We start from the raw sequence: 18,999 nt of genomic DNA on the forward strand, positions 1-18,999 counted from the left end.
GTTCTGTGGGTTTTCTACACACAATGTGGCGTCTTTACAGAGATGTCAAAATACAAACTAGCTTCTGTTTTCTTGCTCCCACATCTAATGCACCACTTATCACCCTCTGGCTCTACTTCTTTGGAAAACTAACTGTAAGCACTGCCATGGCCTGAGCCAGGCTTGCCTAAAATCAGTCACTGGCTCCAATAGACCCCGCGTAACAAAAACCTTTATTCTGCAGAATGAGCTCAGACATACAGGAGTACCAGTCGTAACAGGTTGATTGGGTGGGGAGAAAATCCGCTTATACATGAGCTTTCTGGCCCCTTATAAAAGGGATGGTAAAACAAAATCTGTTTCTAAAGAGACCTCTAAGCTCAGCCATGGCTTTCCTAGAGGGAGTTGACCCTATGCCTAACAAATCTGCCGTGCCACTCCTGACTTGGTCTGGCAGGATGGTTAGGAAACTAAGATTCATTCTTATAAAGTGGATGAAATCTTATGTATATTTAGTTCATTTCAGTGATTTGTTATATATATATATATATATATATATATATATATATATATATATATATATATATAAAAACAACCATTGTATTAAATCTTTATTCAAATATTGCACTTTATACATTTCACATTATTATTCATTAACTCATCATAAAAATCAGCTTACAAACTAGCACTTCTTCAAACTCACTCCATTCACCCTACCAAACAGCCCAGAACACAGCAGCCAGACTCGTATTCGGAAAATCAAAATACGAAAGTGCAAAACCCCTACGAGAGAAGCTACACTGGCTCCCATTCAAAGAACACATCACGTTCAAACTGTGTACCCTAGTTCACAAAATCATCCATGGTGATGCCCCAGCCTACATGTCAGACCTGAGACCTACCACCCACAGGAATGCTAAAAAATCATCTCGCACATTCCTTAATCTCCATTTCCCCAACTGTAAAGGTCTAAAATACAAATTAATGCACGCATCAACCTTTTCCTATATGAGCACGCAATTCTGGAACGTGTTGCCATGCAACCTAAAAGCGATTTATGAACTGACCAACTTCCGAAAACAACTGAAAACCCATCTCTTTGACAAGATATACCACAGAGATCAACACATGTGAAACTCCCCACATATATCCAGAAATGTTTAATATCTTCTGTTATATTACTATCATGTATTTTGTTTTTTGTTACATTTGTACCCCGCGCTTTCCCACTCATGGCAGGCTCAATGTGGCTTACATGGGGCAATGGAGGGTTAAGTGACTTGCCCAGAGTCACAAGGAGCTGCCTGTGCCTGAAGTGGGAATCGAACTCGGTTCCCCAGGACCAAAGTCCACCACCCTAACCACTAGGCCACTCCTCCACTCCATTCCATTACCATATAACCCAAAATCATCTGTAATACCATATATCTATTCTCTTCTTATTTCCACTATCCATGATGTATTGTAAGCCACATTGAGCCTGCAAAGAGGTGGGAAAATGTGGGATACAAATGCAATAAATATCATTCATACACAATCACTCTTCGGTAAATGAAAACCCAAATTACATAATTCTAATTGTATCATCCCCTTTCTCACAAACCGCCATCAAGGATAAAGACAGCTAAACATGACCGTACTTATATATAGAATTTTAATCATTATATTTGCATCTTTATATCAAAAGTTCATATTCTTTAAATAGCCAAGTATAAGCCAGTATGTTCCGGGAACTGAATCTCTAAAGTTTTGAGGACAACGTTCCTCTCTTTATAATGAAGTGTATAAATTCAAACAGCTGTATTAAATTCAAATTACTTCACTCGATAGACGGTACTCTTTCTTTATGTATCTTCAAGATAAGGGATCCAATTCTTCATCAGTAGGTCGGTCATCTATTATACAATCCTTCAAAAAAAAACCTTCTGTTGTGTATAAATTCCAACCACCAGGCTAAATTGCACTGTTCTCAGCAGAAGTCATTACTGGTTTTAAATATTAGCGATGCATTTTCTTCATCAGCAAGACCCTACACGCACGTGTTTCGTTCCTTAGAGCGTCCTCAGGGGTTGAATTCTAAATGAACAACAATGTAATATGAATTTCTATTCCAATATGCATCCTTACATTACAAACAAATAAAACCATGCTTACCAGCAATCGCAGGCTGTTGGCTACTCGAGCACCAGTAGCTCGCAGGGTCGTCAAAAAAAGACGCCCACACATGCGTACGAGCTAAGTCAGGACCCCAGTATTTAACCACCACCACCACCTAAATGCTAAGCCACTCAATTTCTTTAAGGCTATAGGAGTGACCATATCCCACCTGAAGATCAAACGTTGCTCTTTACGTAGCAGCGTTAAAGGAATATTACCTCCTCTATTAGACTTAACCTGACCTAATACCACGAAACGCAGATTTGTATCGCATGTCCTTTTAATTGTCAATGAGACACTATAGACGCCTCTCTACGGCCAGTACGTAAGCTACTGAGGTGTTGGGCTATACGTGTGTTAATTTTCTGTGTAGTTTGCCCAATATACCATAGGTTACATGGGCATTGGATGCCATAAATAGTTTTTTGTATTGCAGTCAGAAAATTCCTTTAATATATATTTTTTTCCTTTAGTGTGAGGAATATCAATTGATTGAACTTGCATCACAAACTTACAGTATATACAATGACTGCATATTTTATGACCTCAAATGTTCATTTCACTTTCCTGTATTCTATTTCTATTAGGATTCAGCTGATCACCCAAGTTTGCTCCTCTTGAAAAGGCAAATCGTGGACTATTTTTAAACGATTCATGAATACTGAGCATGGGCCAATGTCTTTTAATAATTTGAATAACTATATTAGACATCTGAGTATATGGAAGGACACAGGTTAAGGGAGATGGTTCAGCTCTCTGCCTTTTAGGTTGGCACCATTCATTTTGAAAATTAAACACTCTTAGTAGCTTTTCTCAATACTTTACGAGGATACCCTCGCTGAACAAACCTACTGACCCATCTGTGCTGCCTGACATGTGAACTCTTCATGAGCTACACAGTCATCGAATACACAACAATTGGCTGACCGGAATACTATTTTTTTAACATCTGTGGATGGTGACTACGATAGTGTGTATATGTATATAATCTGCTAGCCATTTGTGCGTTTTCAAGTTTAAACTTTTTCAGTGTATGGTTTCATTTTCTCTTTCAGCATGCAACTGTTTCATTGTCTGAGGCATGACGGTACCGGTGGCCGGACATTACTAGTGGATGGATTTTATGCAGCCCAAGAGGTGTTACACAAATATCCTGAAGACTTTGAGATGCTTTGCAAGGTGCCTCTGAGACACGAATACATTGAGCATGTCCGAGAATGTCATAACCATATGGTTGGGATTGGACCCATCCTAAACATTTACCCCTGGAACAATGAGCTCTATTTGATTAGGTAAAGATCAAAGATTATGTAGCTAATTCTGACATGCCAGTGTAAAGTGCTAAGGAAGGGCTTCTCGACTCCAGTTCTCGAGAGCAGCAAAGCAAGGTTTCCATATTTCAGTTAATATGGTTTTTGGAATGGGTATTTATAAATGTGTCTTGTTGGGGTAATTTTAAAGGCTCTTTATGTTCATAACAAAGCATGAAGTAGCTTATAAAATACAAGTATGTGTAGGTAAGCATGAATATTTCATTAATACAATCAGCAGAGGCATTGTGGGGTAGGCTTTTGACTTTTGTACATGTATTTTCATTTTGAATATACTAATTTGGGTGTAAACGTATAGTTTAGGTGGGGTAACAACTTAAAATTACAAAGTATATGAATAGGACTGTTGACCTTCAAGGACTGAATTTGAGAAGTCTGATGTTTGTGTAAATGGCACATGTTAATTTTGATATGGACACTGATAAGGTAGAGACCTATATGGTGATCTCAAATTAGGGTTTATAAGTTTGGTAAGAGAAGCACTATTTGATTATGGTAAGTAATACTACTAGAGAATTATGAAGGACCGTTCTCATAATTCATTGAAGCAAGATGATAGCTGCCTCCCAATGGAAGACCTTGCTTGCAGGAGAATATTAGCAGCCATATTTTATTGGAGTAGAAATGATTAGTGAAAACCTAGAATGTTTTCAGTTAATACATTTGGTGATTTGTTGCTAGAACTTTTGTCCAATTTTAAATCTAAACTTCTTTTGTTAAATTTGTGAAAGGCTGTCCAACTAGATTAAAGGCAATTCCAGTTAGTTTGAACTTAGGACAAATCTTGTTAAAATCTTTGAAAGGTATAGGCATGGGTGAAACACAATGTTCTAATTATCCAGTGTCAAAACGTTTTCACTAAAGTTGTGGAAGTCTAGCATTTCAGTTGCAGCAGCTTTTTATCAGGTTTTGATTTACTAGATCTGCTTAGCTGGTATTTAAAAGTCTACATGGTACAGAAACTGTATAGACTTCTCTATTGACTGAATCATGCCTCCTTCTGGATAAATGCAACTGGATTTTAGCTGATGTGAGTTTTGGTGTTCTATTATATATTACTTTTGGGTGGGGTGGTATCTACAGATTTCTTCTGAGTTTTTCAAGGTTGTGGTGTTTTTTTTTGTTTTTTTTTTTAGTAGTAGGTTTTTAAAAATGAGTTGGTAAGGATGGTTGTGTGAACATTGACAAATGACACACAGGGTTCCTCAGGGTTAGTCTTTGGTTAGTCCTGCAATCTTTTGGTGTTACTACTTTTATGCAGATAATATACTCTTACAATTTCAATTGATACGTACTTTCCAAAAGATGTACAACTTTAATGACGAGCATTTGGAAATACTGTTATCTACTCTCCCTTTTTCTTGCTCAGCAGTTCAGTGTCTGTCCGTACTGAATCAGCTAGCTGTGCCTTTTTTTTTTTTTTTTTTTTTTTTGCACGTGATAGGCATTGGTGGCAGTAGCCCTGCCCACTCACTTATCAGGCACTTAAACATGCTGAGTTTGAAGTTTCCTTGTCACTTGCAGCAGATGAATCCAGGAACTAGTGGGTTAAGTCAGCCTATCAGCAGGTGGAGGTAGAGATAAACAAACTAAAGGCAGTGATGTCAGACCGCCAGCTCCTTCCTCAGTCAGTATGTCTCTATCTCAGCAGGTGGTGGAAGGCTTTTTCTCCAGCTCCTGGGCCAGTAGCCAGTTTGAGCCTGTGGTGTCCCCTTTGACAGCATACGCAGTTGCTGGGTCCCTGCTGCACTTCAAATTCCCTCTGAACAGGCTTTTGCTGTTCCTTTCCTTCCCTGTTTTTCTGCCTCATCACAAAAAACATAGAATTTATTTAAAAGAGAAACAGAGAAGCACAGGGAAGTGTGTTTTTTGCTGAGAGCAGGTTTGTGTTACTGCTGTCAGAGTCCTGTTTTTTTCTGTTGCCTGCTTGTCTGAGCCTGCCTCTAAGTGGAGTCAGTTTGTGGTTCGTTTTTTGGTTTGTTTTTTTTTTTCTCTTCGGCTCAGCTGTCAGTTCCTGTGCTTTCCCGGTGCTGGGTTCCTGTTCGGGAGCAGGTGATGGCAGTGGAGGTGGGAAATGGCGTTTGGTGGCGGGCCTTTGCACCACGGGGTGCTTTCCCGCCCAGAGCCTGGCGATTCTTGCGCCATTTTGTGAACAGTTGCAGAGCCAGCTCCGGTAGCAGTTTTGGGCAAAGCTGCTTCTCCGCTGGTAGGGGAGTTGGGGGGGGGGGGGCGTCAGGCACTGTGGGGAGTGGTGCAGGTGCTATGGCTGCGACCTCTGTTGTGGGGGAGGTTTTTTTGCCAGAGTTTATTTTGCTACTCATCAGGCGTTTTTGTTGAAAGGGCCTTGCCCCCCCCCCCCCCCCCCCACATGGCTGCGACAGCTTCGGCCTTTGATTCTCTCAGGGAGTCTGGGGGTAACCAAGAGATTTTGGGTTTTCCCCCAGAGGATTTCTCCTCCCTTAAAATTCCTAGGCTTTCTTTGGGGTCTGAGGAGGGGTCCTGCATATGGTCGCCTGCAGCTTCCTCCGTGGTGGCTCTTTCGGAACAGACGGGGGTGGAGGACGGTGTCCTCACTGACCAACCGGAGGACTCTTCCGCCGTGAGTATTTTCCATAAGGAGGAGTTGTCCTCTTATCTCGCAGGCGCTGGAAGTCCTGAATATAGAGGACCCTGAGGTTGCGGCATTCTCAGGCGGTCAACCCCAAGATGGCTAGTAAGACGACCTTCTAAGGCCTTTCAGGTACATGAAGCTATTGAAGAGTTGATTTCGGCCCAGTGGGTGGATCCGGATGGGGAGCTGCAAGTAGCCAGGGCTATGGCCAGGCTGTATCCGGTTTCAGTGGACAGTTTACAGCAGTTTGCTCTACCTAGGGTGGATGCCGTGGTGACGGCGGTCACTAAGAAGACTTCTTCCAGTGGAAGGTGGTGTGGCACTTAAGGATATGCTAGAAGACGGCTAGAGGCCTCTTTAAAACGTGCCTTTGAGGTGGCTGCTTTGACACTTCAAGCTTCTGTTTGTAGTTCTTATGCGGATAGAGCTTGTCTCAGTTGACTTAATTCTGTCATGGTTTCGATTTCAGAGTCTGATATGCCGGGAACTCCTCAGATGTCGCTGATAGATATTTGGCTGGTGTACTTGGCGGATGCCTTGTATGACTTGGTCCGTGCTTCAGCCAAACTCATGGCCTTGACAGTTTCTTCTGTGGCTCCGTCATTGGGCCGCAGATATGGCCTCTAAGCAATGGCTCATTAAATTGCCTTTCCAAGGGAAATTGCTTTTTGGGGAAGACCTAGAAAAGATTTAGATTTGAGGGAATCCAAATCTCAAAGGCTTCCGGAGGATAGACCCAAGTCTACTTCTCTCCCTTTACATTTTTTTTTCTGGAGTCCTGCTGTGTATCGCGGGCCAAGAGGACAGCGGTTCTGCAGTTTTTGCAAGACCTGCTAAGGATAGGGGCTATCGTGCCTGTCCCGCCTCTCGAAAGGCGCACAGGTTGATACTCCATCTTTGTGGTTCCAAAGAAGGGAGGAGCTTTTCGGCCTATTCTCGATCTCAGAAAAGTAAACCAGTTTTTGCGGGTTCGTCACTTCCACATGAAGACATTAAGGGCAGTTATTGCTGCTGCTCAACCAGGCGAGTGTTTGACGGCTCTCAATTTGAGGAAAGCTTACCTGCACATTCCCATTTGGCAGTCCCATCGGAGATTTCTCAGATTTGCAGTGCTGGTTCAGCACTTCCATTTTCGGGGCCCTTCCTTTTTCCAAGGTCCATGGTGGCGGCATTCCTGCAGAAGGAGGGGATTTGAGTGCATCCATCTCGGACTGGCTGATTTGGGCAACGACAGCAGAGGAGAGTCGAGTGGTCATTGACCGAGTGATTGCTGTGTTGCAATCCTTAGGTTGGGTGGTCAATATGGACGTCGTCTGGTTCCTACTCAGTATCTTGGAGTGCAATTTGATACGAAGCGGGGGAATGTGTTCCTCCCTGAGGGGCAAAGGATCAAACTGCTTTCTCAGGTACGGACCTTATTGAGTCATTGCGCTCCCAGAGTGTGGGACTATGTTCAGCTCCTGGGTTCCATGACAGCAACCTTGGAGGTCATTCCATGGGCAAGGGCTCACATGCAGCCTGTTCAGAATTTCCTTTTGAGCAGATGCTTGCCGATGTCGCTGGATTATCAACGACGCCAGGGACAGTCTCGTGTGGTGGCTCTGGTCAGCCAATTTGCAGAAGGGTATTTTTCTGGCGGCTCCCAATTGGGTGGTAGTCGTGACGGATGCTACCCTTGCGGGCTGGGGAGCCCATTGTCTTCATCGAGTAGCCCAGGGATCGTGGACCCCTCTCGAAGCGACTTAGCTGATAAAATCATCTGGAGTTGCAAGCAGTCGTGAATGCGTTGCGGAGTTTTCAGGACCTTCTGCAGGGGCAGGCGGTTTGTGTATTCTCGGACAACACCATGACAGCCTATATCAATCGGCAAGGCGGCACTCGCAGCCTTCCCTTGGCAGTGGAAGCGTCTCAGAAATGTTCAAGCGGATTTTCTCAGCTGGACTCTTTTGGACACAGCGGAATGGACGCTGTCTGACTCTGCTTTTCGGCTGATCTGTCAGCGTTGGGGAAGACCAGTAATGGATCTCATGGCCATGGCTTGCAATGCCAAAGTACCCCAGTTCTTCAGCCGCAAACGGCTGCCAGGATCCACAGGATTGGACGCTGTTCTCCAGCCATTGCAGGAACAGCTACTGTAGGTTTTTTTTCCTATTAGATTTTTCTCTGAAACCTTAAACAGCTCAAACACTTAAGACAGTGTTTTTGGTAGCCATTGCTTCGGCTAGGAGGATTTCTGAAATTCAGGCTGTCTTTCAGAGATCCATTTTTGCAATTTTCTGAAGCAGAGGTGTCGATCCGGATGGTGCTGTGGTTTTGGCTTTCCATGTCAATCAGGTGGTTTATGTTCCGTCTTTTAGAAGAGAGGATTATCCAGGGGAGTTTGCCTCGCTATGTTTCCATGACATGCGGAGAGCCTTGTTTCGGTACTTGCAGATCTCTGAGTTTTGACGCTCGGATCATCTTTATGTTGTCGGGATCGAAAAGAGGTGAGACTGGATTAGGGAAGCCATTGGAGTGGCGTATCTGCTACATGGGTGGGCGTCTCCAGTGGCCCTGAAGGCGCATTCTACTCGGGCACAGGCGACTTCTTGGGCGGAGGCATCGACCTTATCTCTGGAAGAGATTTGTCGGGCGGCTACTTTAGCGTCCCGTCATACTTTTGCGAAGCATTACAGGTTAGACGTGTCTGCTCGGGAGGGCGGGAGTGTTGGCGCGGGGAGCATCGGATTCCCACCCTACTTAAGGAATGCTTTGGTACATCCCACTAGTTCCTGGATTCATCTGCTGCAAGTGACAAGGAAGGTAAAATTGTCTTGTCTGATAATTTTCTTTAATGCAGCAGATGAATCCAGGATCCCTCCCTAGTTCAGCCGACGTTTTTTTTTTTTTCATTTTCCGCGCAGTGTGGCTATTTTTTCCTTCCGGGTTCTCTTTTGCAGAGTTCAGACAGGGGAACACGGAAAGGATTCCGATTTCTGGATCAAGTTGGTTATTTCGAAGTTCTTATTTCGTTCTGTTTTTCATAGTGAGGATGGTTTTCTGGTTGGTTTCATATTTTTGGCCTTGGCAGATGCTTACAAATCAAATACCCACAGAAGGTGATCTCTCCACAGGAGAACAAAGTCAAAGAAGACTAACAGTGGATCCAAAAAAAGTCCTCTTACAGACCTTGTTTAGGAAACGCTATCTGTGAGGAGACTTTTTTGGATCCACTGTTCGTCCTCAAATGCTTACAAATGACATACTGAGGAAGGAGCTGGCAGTCTGGCATCACTGCCTTTAGTTTGTTTGTTTATCTCTCTCTCCACCTGCTGGTAGGCAGACTTAAACTAGTTCCTGGATTCATCTGCTGCGTTAAGTTAAAGGAAATTATCAGGTAAGACATAATTTTACCACACCACTAAAGGGACATGCCTAAGGGCCTTGTCTTGTTCCGTTGTGGGCAACTTATAGGCTCTTGTGGGACTATTGGGAGACTTTTTGATTCTGTTGCAGTTTAGATGAGAAATAGAGAGGTTTGTCTATCCCTTTTAGACATGGGAAGGGGTGGATGTTTATACTGTCTCATCGTTGGGCTTATGCTAGATGTGAATATGGATTCTAAATGTTTGGCAATAATTAGAGTTCAGTGTTTAGAATTTTTTTCTGGGAGATATTTTGATGATGAAACACAGATTTTAATGCATTTTATTCTAGATCTTAGCCTGATTAGATTAGGATTAAGAATAATACATCACCTACACACATTAAAATTTTAAAATCTTACCAGGAGAATAGATAAGATTTTTCCAAAAGTTAGTCCCTAGGCCAAGGATCCTCCTTGTCCCATATTCATTTTTTTTAAATATTTATCTTGGTGTGTAAAGAGATTAGGGAACTAGGTTGCTCATGATTGCATTTCTATCCCACATTTTCCCACCTTTTGGTAGGTTCAATGTGGCTTACATGGAACAATGAGCGGTTACAATGTAGTGCGTGAGGTTAGCCATTTGATGGAAACAGCTAGTCTGTAATAGGATAACCCTATCTTACTTTGTGACGTCTCAATTGCAAAAATCTATGAGAATTTGAACCTTTGACCAAAATTTCTGCTTGGATGAACCTGCATTCTTTTAAAGTTAAGTATTGATGAGACTTATCTTAGAGCCTCCTACTGATAAAACCTTTTTTGTTGAATACTGTTAAGTCTGGTAGTTATCGATTCTTCTGTGAAATCTACTCTTTTTTGTTTATAGAGTTTACAGCAGATTTAAGACCATTTTTAAGAAATATATCCCCAGAAATTTGTTCTATTATATCTTCCTGAGTATTGCAGTATTGCAATATTCTGTATTTAGGACTTCCAAAAGACTACCTAGACTTCAATTATCACAAAATATAGCAGCTAAAATTATAAGGTGGATTTGAGTATAACCCCACTTCCGAATTCACTCCATTGACTCTCTGCAAGAATCCAGTTTAAATTCTTTTTGTTGCCCCGGAAATATGGAATTCTTTGCCTTTGGAATTTGGGTTAGTGTTTGAGTTGAAACAACCAGGTTTTTAGCATTTTTTTCAAGTATTTCTTGATTATATCCACTGTTTTGTTGGTTTTATGAGAAGTGCATAGGTTGCAGGCTTTACAGAAAAAGGCAACAATTGATATTGGGTGGGACTAAAGTTGATAGGGTTACCCCTTTAAGATATATTGGCTTCCAATTAGAGCGCATGTGGAATTTAAATTTTGTCTTTAAATTTCTGTATGGGTTTAGCACCTGGATATTTTACAATTTCTTTATATTCCCCTATTATACAGCTGACTCTGTTTTGGTTGTGATACCAGGAATATTTTTATTTATTTTATATTTATTTTAGAATAAGGTCCCAACATTTGAAATACTGGGGGTTTTTTTTTAATCTCTTTATTGTACTATAAATATTTTATACCACCTAAATACCTAGGTGGTTTCCAATAAACATAATACCAATAATCAGCACATAACATATACAAACATTCACAATTCTGCATTTAAATTCACATAAACCAAATGGGCACTATCAAAATACTAAGATACAAATAATTGAATCACTTTACTGTATAAGCACAGCTGTCCCTTAAGAGCATTCCATAACTGCGTACCAGCAACAATAAGTGAAGAAAGTCTGGTCTCTACATAATGCACCTGCATCAATGAAATCTAGAGACAGCCACATAATCATTTTACAATCTCTATGATCGCTTTGGGTGATATACATTCAGAACTTCATGAAAACAGAAAGGAGCTACTGCATAAATTGGCTACCAATTGCTCAGTGAATCCAGTATAAAGGTTATTCAGTGTAAACTTTTGGCAGTACATGAGAATTTATTCACACCAGCAATTAATTGCACTACCATGTTTTGGACCACTTGCAATGCTCTGAGCCTTGGAGATGCTACACATAGAAAGCACTGCAGTAATCCAGCCCTGACAATTTTAAACTTTGCACTACAAGTACTGTTTCAGCTTATACAAAAGTTGATGAGAAAACCAGCCTGACTACCTTGCATATCTGCACACTTGTATTAAGAGCAGTATCTTAAAACACCCAACAACCTTATCTCCTTTTGTACAGGAATAATCTCAATCACCAAATCTATCCTTGAAGGCCATACATCCTGCCCACTTCAACTCTTATAAAACATGATGTTAGATTACAGCACATAATCATAGTCATTATACTTCAAGCTAAAATTTGCAGAAGAGCCTTTTTTAAGTAAAAGGATTATATATGTTGCCTGCTGGAATGGTTTTGTTTTTTTTGTGAAAACATCATACAGACAATAGTCATGGTATGTCATAAATACCCATGAATAACTTTCTTTTCTAGGTATAATAACTATGACAGAGCTGTTATTAATACAGTGCCTTATAACATTGTTCGCCGCTGGTATGCTGCACATCGGGCTCTTACAACAGAGCTAAGGAGGCCAGAGAATGAGCTCTGGGTCAAATTGAAACCAGGCAAGGTAAGAGCATAATCCAGGTGGTTAAGGAGGGGGTTGATATGGGAGACTGGGTCAGATACACAAGGGGTGAGGAATAATGAGCATGTGCAAATATTGAAGTATTAATAACTGGGAATCTCCATGTTACTGTGAGCTCAGTGTCCTAAAGACTAGGCTTTTTTTTCCATATAGGGCATAACATTTCTTTCCAGTGTACTAAGAGTTACTGGCAACAACAAAACAAGATGCAGAATTGAGTGTAATGCTTGTTAAGGGTGAGGTTCAGTGCTGTGGTATGAATTGAATTTTATTTTAAACGTTTTTTTGAGTAACACAGATGCAGCACTTAATATAACTTTGAAACACATTGGCCAGGCTCCTTCTGTGTATGCTATAACTGGGAATTATATGAAGACTTCCCCCCCCCCCCCCCCCCCCAAATGAAGGGGTACCTAAACATGTCAGCAGTAAAGTCTGTCAGGGATACTTGCATAATGTTCATTTGTTCATTGTGTGGAATTAATAGGGAAATGGGTCAGAGGCTGCATAATGGCCACCCTTGCAGTGTCGATTTTAGAAACAGGAGAAATAAGCTAAATTCTAATGGACCTTTATACTCCAAAAGGCTAGAGAAAGTTATGGGGTTTTTGCTTATCTTTATTTTTTTTATTTTTAAGGTAATGTTTGTGGATAATTGGCGTGTTCTCCATGGCCGGGAAGCTTTCACTGGATATCGCCAGCTATGTGGATGTTATCTCAACAGAGATGATGTGTTGAATGCTGCTCGTCTCATGGGGCTCCAAGCTTGAAAAATAAGTTTGTAGACTAAACTGCAAAGAGAATCATCCAACCAAAGCATTTCATTCTCAGTGTTCAAATGTTTGCATAGGAGAGCAGTCCTGTGCTCATCAACACTTCAGAACTTCCATAGGTTCAATATTTGTTCAACCTTTCAGCACAGCAGCACTAAGCAGTCTCCCTCGGCCAGTGCAAGAAGGCCAGCTGAACTATACATGTTGAAAATAAGTATTACAGAAGACTTGAATAAGTGCCTTGATTTTCTGGAAAGAACCAAATGCTGGTGTAGTGTTTCATCCTTCTAGGTGTATTTTAGCACATTGACCTCTAGGATGAATCATTCCAGTCAGAAATGGTATAAATCATTGCCAATTGGTAAGGACTGTGGGAGAATTGTACATGGAGGTTATAAGTGAAAATAGAGTGCCTGAAACAGCAAAGTGGAGGAGAATTCAGACTGTGAAACTTTATAACTAGAGATCTTCCCCTTTTTGAGAAATGTATATGCATCTTCAGCCAGTCTTTAAATCCCATTGTACATACCTGGTTGTAGTGTCTTCAGATGTTAAATGTCCTGCAAACTCATCTGCCTAAGCCTTTGTTGTTGCTTGGGCTATTCTCTGCATAGCTTTGTTTTGGCCTATATATCCTCTAATCCAGTGTTTCCCAAATTTGGTCCTGGAGGCACCCCAAGCCAGTCAGGTTTTCAGGATATCCACAATCAATATTGAGAGGTTTGCGTGCACTACATCCTTTACATGTCAGTCTCTCTCATGAATATTGATTGTGGATATCCTGAAAACCTGACTGGTTTGGGAACCACTGCTCTGCTCTAATTTAAGACTTGGAAAATTCACCCAAGATATTCTCCTATCAGTCCAAAGAGCTTAATTTGACAGCATCATCCCAAAGTGATTTTTGTTAGATATTTAACTTCACCTCATGGGCAGTGCAGATACGTCACTATTAAGTTGCTTTGGTTTGTCTTAAAATGCATATGTTTTAGGAATTATAAAAGGACTGTAAGAATTTTTCAGCATCTTGATCTGATTCTGCACAATGGGTATAGGATTTGTTAGGAGCAACTGGCAGGAGGCTTTTTTGTCAGGGAATTAGTCGTTTTGTTCATAGAGTACTTAGTATCTTTTTTACGTGGGTGTCCCAGGACCCAGAGTCATTGATTCACTTCTGCCATGCCATAGGAGTGGCTAGGTAGCTCTTTGTAAGAGAACTTGTGTTAGGGCAACCAATTTTTCTTCACTGAATATTGAAATAAAATGAGCAATGATGAAAGATGACACGTATGCTCTGCTCTTTGATAAAGCACTATTTCATTGCATGGTATTATCCAGTTACACACCTGAAGGCCTAGAGTGCTCTCTAAGAGCTGGTTTTTGTCTTTCTCCCAAAAGGAATTCTTATGGAGTCAAAAATTAGAAAGATGCAATGTCAACATGCCTGATGTTGCCTAATAGTAGCGATATCCTGGTACAGCTGTTGCTGAAGTACCACCAAACTCTCTGCCTACTCTGCAGCTAACTCACCTAGCTTTGTTTCCACTAGTGGCTCTGCTTTTATGCCATAGCCAGATGCAACTGTCATTGTTATGGTGTTGCTGATGGTGCAGCATGGAAGTAGCTGCTGCTGTTCATCACTTTCCATCATAGCCCCATTACATTGTTGCCACACTGCTCTGCCATTTTATGCCAACAAACACCAAACCTGAAAACTGCTATTCTTGCTAGCATCATGCTTTAAAACAGAAGCATGATTGATGATAAAAAAAAAAATACAAGTAACAATGGATAACCATTCTCAATCCTCCTCAAACAAGCATATATTTGCCACCTCCACCAAATTGCCTGCTCACCCTGTCTCCAACATGCATGAGCTTTCACATCTTAAGCTATGCATCTGTAAAAGTAATATATATTCTTGCATGAAGGTGAGCATTTACAAGCTCTAAATATCTTTGAGCACACACAGTGTCCCCACCATGCATGTTAGTGCCCTCCTGTCTGCCACTAGAGCGCAGTATAAAAAAAAAAGTGTGTGTGTGTATGTATATATATATATATATATATATACACTAGACTTTGAGCCCGTAAAAACGGGCTATTATAGGAAGGGGGGGTTGAAAGGCCCGCCCCCCCCCCCCCCACCGAGCAGTCACCACCCACCTTCCACCCGGCCGGGCCCTCGCTCCGCTATTGAAACAGCAAGGGTCCGGGAACGCAGCACTGAGCTCTGCTGAGCTGCCGACGTCGGCCTTCCTTCTTCTCTGCCTGTCCCGCCCTCATGTGACGTAACGTCGTTGAGGGCGGGACAGAGGCAGAGAAGAAGGAAGGGCGATGTCGGCAGCTCAGCAGAGCTCAGTGCTGCGTTCCCGGACCCTCGCTGTTTCAATAGTGGAGCGAGGGCCCGACCGGGTAGAAGGTGGGTGGCGGCGGCGACTCGGGTGGGGGGAGCGTTAGATGGCGGTGTCCCTCCCTCAGCAATGCGCAGTACAGACCCTCTGTGTTCCGCCCCCCGTCATCACGTATTGACGTGGGGGCGGGGCAGAGGTCTCTACTGCGCATTTGCGAGTGAGTACGGTCACTTGCCGTTTATATGTTTGATATATAATTATTTTTTTTTATTTTTTTTTTTTAATCTGCTGTGAGGAGTGGATGTGTTCTGTCACACTCCTCAGTGTCTGGTGCATTAATCTTTTTGAGCAACTTGTGCCTCAACTTTTTTTTTTTTTTTTTTTCTGTTTTGTGAGATTTTGTTTTTCTTAAAAAAAAAAAAAAAAAAAAAAAAATCCCTACTTCTGTTTGGTAGCTTCAGCTCTGAATTGAAAGGATTTAGTGCTTGTTTTATTTTGGCACCATAGGGTTTTTTATTTTTTAGCCATTGGGTGATTTTTCTGTACTGTCAGCGGTGCAACCAAATTGTTTCAGGCAACAATACATGTTCTTTGAAGACAAGAACTCAAACTGGCCTGAGCCATACAGAGGCAAAAATGTTTGCAAGTGTAATTCACACATTAATTTTCTATTTCAGTGGTGGAATTGCAGTCGGGTGTTGTACCGGCATTGTGTCTGTATGGCTGCTTCCTCTGTTTTAGATATGGGAGGTGACCGGCATTGGCCTGCTTTGCAGGACCCCAGCTTCAGAGCCGGCCCAAGGACATGTGCAGATTCCACATCGTCCTTGTCAGCACCGTGTCTCTCGATGCAGGGGTACTGCAGGATTACTTGGTTCCCAGCAAATATCGGTGCCAGGAGGTCGTCTCCCCCCTCCATTTAACGCTGCTGACACATGGGTCTGTGTGCAGCCAAGACCAGCCGTCTGTATTGAGCCCAGCAGTTAAGCAGCCTGTCTCTGAACCAATTCCCCAGCCTTTCCCAATGGCTTCTCTCAGAGCACATCCTGATATTGCTGGCGTGGATGTTATGCTGGTGTCCACAGGCTTCTAAGGTGCTTGCACTTATCATGACAGTGCCTACTGCCCGCATGACTCCCAGTCTGCAGCAAGACCTCCGATGCCGCTTGCGGCCCACGTGTCCGCTGCCACTCCTTTTGACATCAGTTGAGAAGGAGTTGCCACATTTGGGGGTGCAGCATTCTCAATGTGCTGGGTCTGCTTTTGGCCTTCCCATGAGGATGTTTTTTGCCAACACCAATAGAGACTTTATGGCAGTCTGAGGATCCTTGATACTTAAGATGTTCCTTCTAACTCCTCCCTGTCTATGGAAAAGTGACAGCCTCTGTAGGATGCTAGTGAGGCAAATAAAAATTAATTGCATTTGTATCCCACATTTTCCCACCTATTTGCCTCACTAGCATCTTGTTTCCAACAGTGGCCTGGCATAAGTACCATAGTGGGATAGACTGAAGCTCCATCAAGCCCAGCGTCCTGTTTCCAACAGTGGCCTGGCATAAGTACCATAGTGGGATAGACTGAAGCTCCATCAAGCCCAGCGTCCTGTTTCTAACAGTGGCCTGGCAAAACTCCAAACTAGTACAATACATTTTATGACTTATGGACTTTCCTTTTAGGAAGCTATCCAAACATTTTTTAAATTCCACTAAGCTAACTGATTTTACCACATTCCCTGGCAACAAATTCTAAAGTTTAATTACATGTAGAGTGAAGAAATATTTTCTCCAATTTGTTTTAAATGTACTAATTTGTAGCTTCATTGTGTGCCCCCTAGTCTTAATATTTTTGGAAAAAGTAAACAAGCGATTCACATCTACCCATTCCACTCTATTCATTATTTTATAGACCTCTATCATATTTCCCCTCAGCTGCCTTTTCTCCAAGCTGAAGAGCCCTAGCTGCTTTAGCCTTTCCTCATAGGGCAGTCATCCCATCCCCTTTATCATTTTTGTCACCCTTCTCTGTACCTTTTCGAATTGCACACAATATTAGAGGTGCGATTGCACCATGGAGCGGTAAAAAAGGCATTTTTGTTTTCCAGTCCTTAATACCTAAAGTTCTATTTGCTTTCTTATCCACCACTGCACACTGAGCAGAGGGTTTCAATGTATCAACGATGACACCTAGATACCTTTCCTGATTGGTGACTCCTAATATGGAACCTTGCATTACAGAGGTATAGTTTGGGTTCCTCTTTCCCATATTCATCATTTGCCATTTGGATGCCCAGTTTTGTAAGGTCCTCTTGTAATTTTTCACAGTCCTCTTGCAATTTAACTAGCATGTGTTATATTCTGCAGAGATTTTTGTTATCCTGGTCAAGGGCTACTAGAACAGGCATCATGTTATGGTAATCAGGTGCTCAATGTTCAAAGTTTCTATCGATTTCTTAATTTATGACACATCCTACATTAAACACAAATTAGACTGAAAGCTGGGACCATTTAACATCTTTCTTTCCTGTGCTTAGATTAAAAGAAAAAGATGGCATGTGGGAACATGCTCATTTTTTGTTTTGTGGACTGTTGTGGTATATTATAAAAATGCATTTTATTACTACTATTTAATAGACATATTGAATAATGAGGGTAGAGCTACCTTCATGCAGGCCAGAGTTAAGTCTCAATGTGCCAACATTGTCCAGTTCGTATCAAACTTCAACAAACAAATTAGCTGTTATGTGATTAACTACAATCTGCACTTTGAGACTTTCCCCTCGCACTTAACATAGGACATTAAGTACAGTGACATTATCACTCATCTGGACATACTTTAGCATCCGTGACTTGTATAATCACTGATATTTATTGGAAGTTCAAGCCATTCTTTCTTTGAAGTAATAAACATTGTCCAATTCAGCACACTATTAGCAGCCAAGGTCATACTTGCCCTCCTCAAAGTAGTACCTCTCTGCTCTTTCTCTTCTTGTCCTCACCTCACACCGCCTTCCTTTCTCTGCAGCAATTTTTTAAAGAAGTGCTGGCAAATGACTGTAGGAACAGGCTGCTTCTGCCAACCCCAGGGAACTTCCTTCAGCTTTTTCCATGCCTGAGGGCTGAAGAAAGCCCAACCCTGGGATTGGCTGAAAGCAGCCTGTTCCTTGCATTGGGACACATGTTATCATGTCTTCACCTCATCTATTATATAGAAGTTTACATTTTTAGATACACAAATGGATTATTCTGGGAGAGGTGGTTTTATAAGTCAAAATAAAAATAAGTATTTCGTTTCATGTAGATCTTTTGTTTAAACATAACTAAATGGGCTATAAGTCCCTAAGACTGTCCATTTGGTTTTCTTATATTTTGTTCTAGTGATGACTTGTTTTTTCAGTTTTGGCACAGTATATCTCTTCTATCTGGTCAATAATAAAAGGAGCTCATTGTGAACATTGTCCACCTTTTAAAAGGTTGTTTTCTAGCTGTACATGAGAAATTGTGGTATTGAATAAACAAGTGTATGTTTATGTCCCTACTCATGCAGCCAAAGGTAGCTAGTTAATTGTTTAACTTATTAGTAGAACATGACAGAGGCATGATATGGTTGCATTTTCAATATGGTAATACTAGGGCCTAGCTAAAGAACAGGTTACGTTGTGTTAGTCTTCATTGTAGCAAACTTGCTTTCATTCTGCCATCATTATCCAGCTGGCTAGGCAGTGTCTTTAAAAGATGGAGGATAAATGATTTTTTTTTCCCCATTTTGTCTCATATTGAAACCACCTTTG

At 41.7% G+C, this 18,999-nt stretch overlaps 1 protein-coding gene across 6 annotated transcripts in view; it reads left to right on the forward strand.

The window, feature by feature from the left end:
• Positions 1-14,131, forward strand: part of TMLHE (trimethyllysine hydroxylase, epsilon) — a 42,502-nt gene extending 28,371 nt beyond the window's left edge. For all 6 annotated transcript variants that reach the window (XM_030209447.1, XM_030209448.1, XM_030209444.1 and 3 more), the window contains 3 exons: positions 3,192-3,428; positions 11,929-12,067; positions 12,724-14,131. In XM_030209447.1, the coding sequence (XP_030065307.1) occupies positions 3,192-3,428; positions 11,929-12,067; positions 12,724-12,855 (508 nt within the window). In that variant the 3' untranslated portion in view covers positions 12,856-14,131. The remainder of the gene's footprint in view (positions 1-3,191; positions 3,429-11,928; positions 12,068-12,723) is intronic.
• The last annotated feature ends 4,868 nt before the right edge of the window (positions 14,132-18,999 follow it).

Source organism: Microcaecilia unicolor, chromosome 7 (assembly GCF_901765095.1).
Source record: "Microcaecilia unicolor chromosome 7, aMicUni1.1, whole genome shotgun sequence".
Lineage (NCBI taxonomy): Eukaryota > Metazoa > Chordata > Amphibia > Gymnophiona > Siphonopidae > Microcaecilia > Microcaecilia unicolor.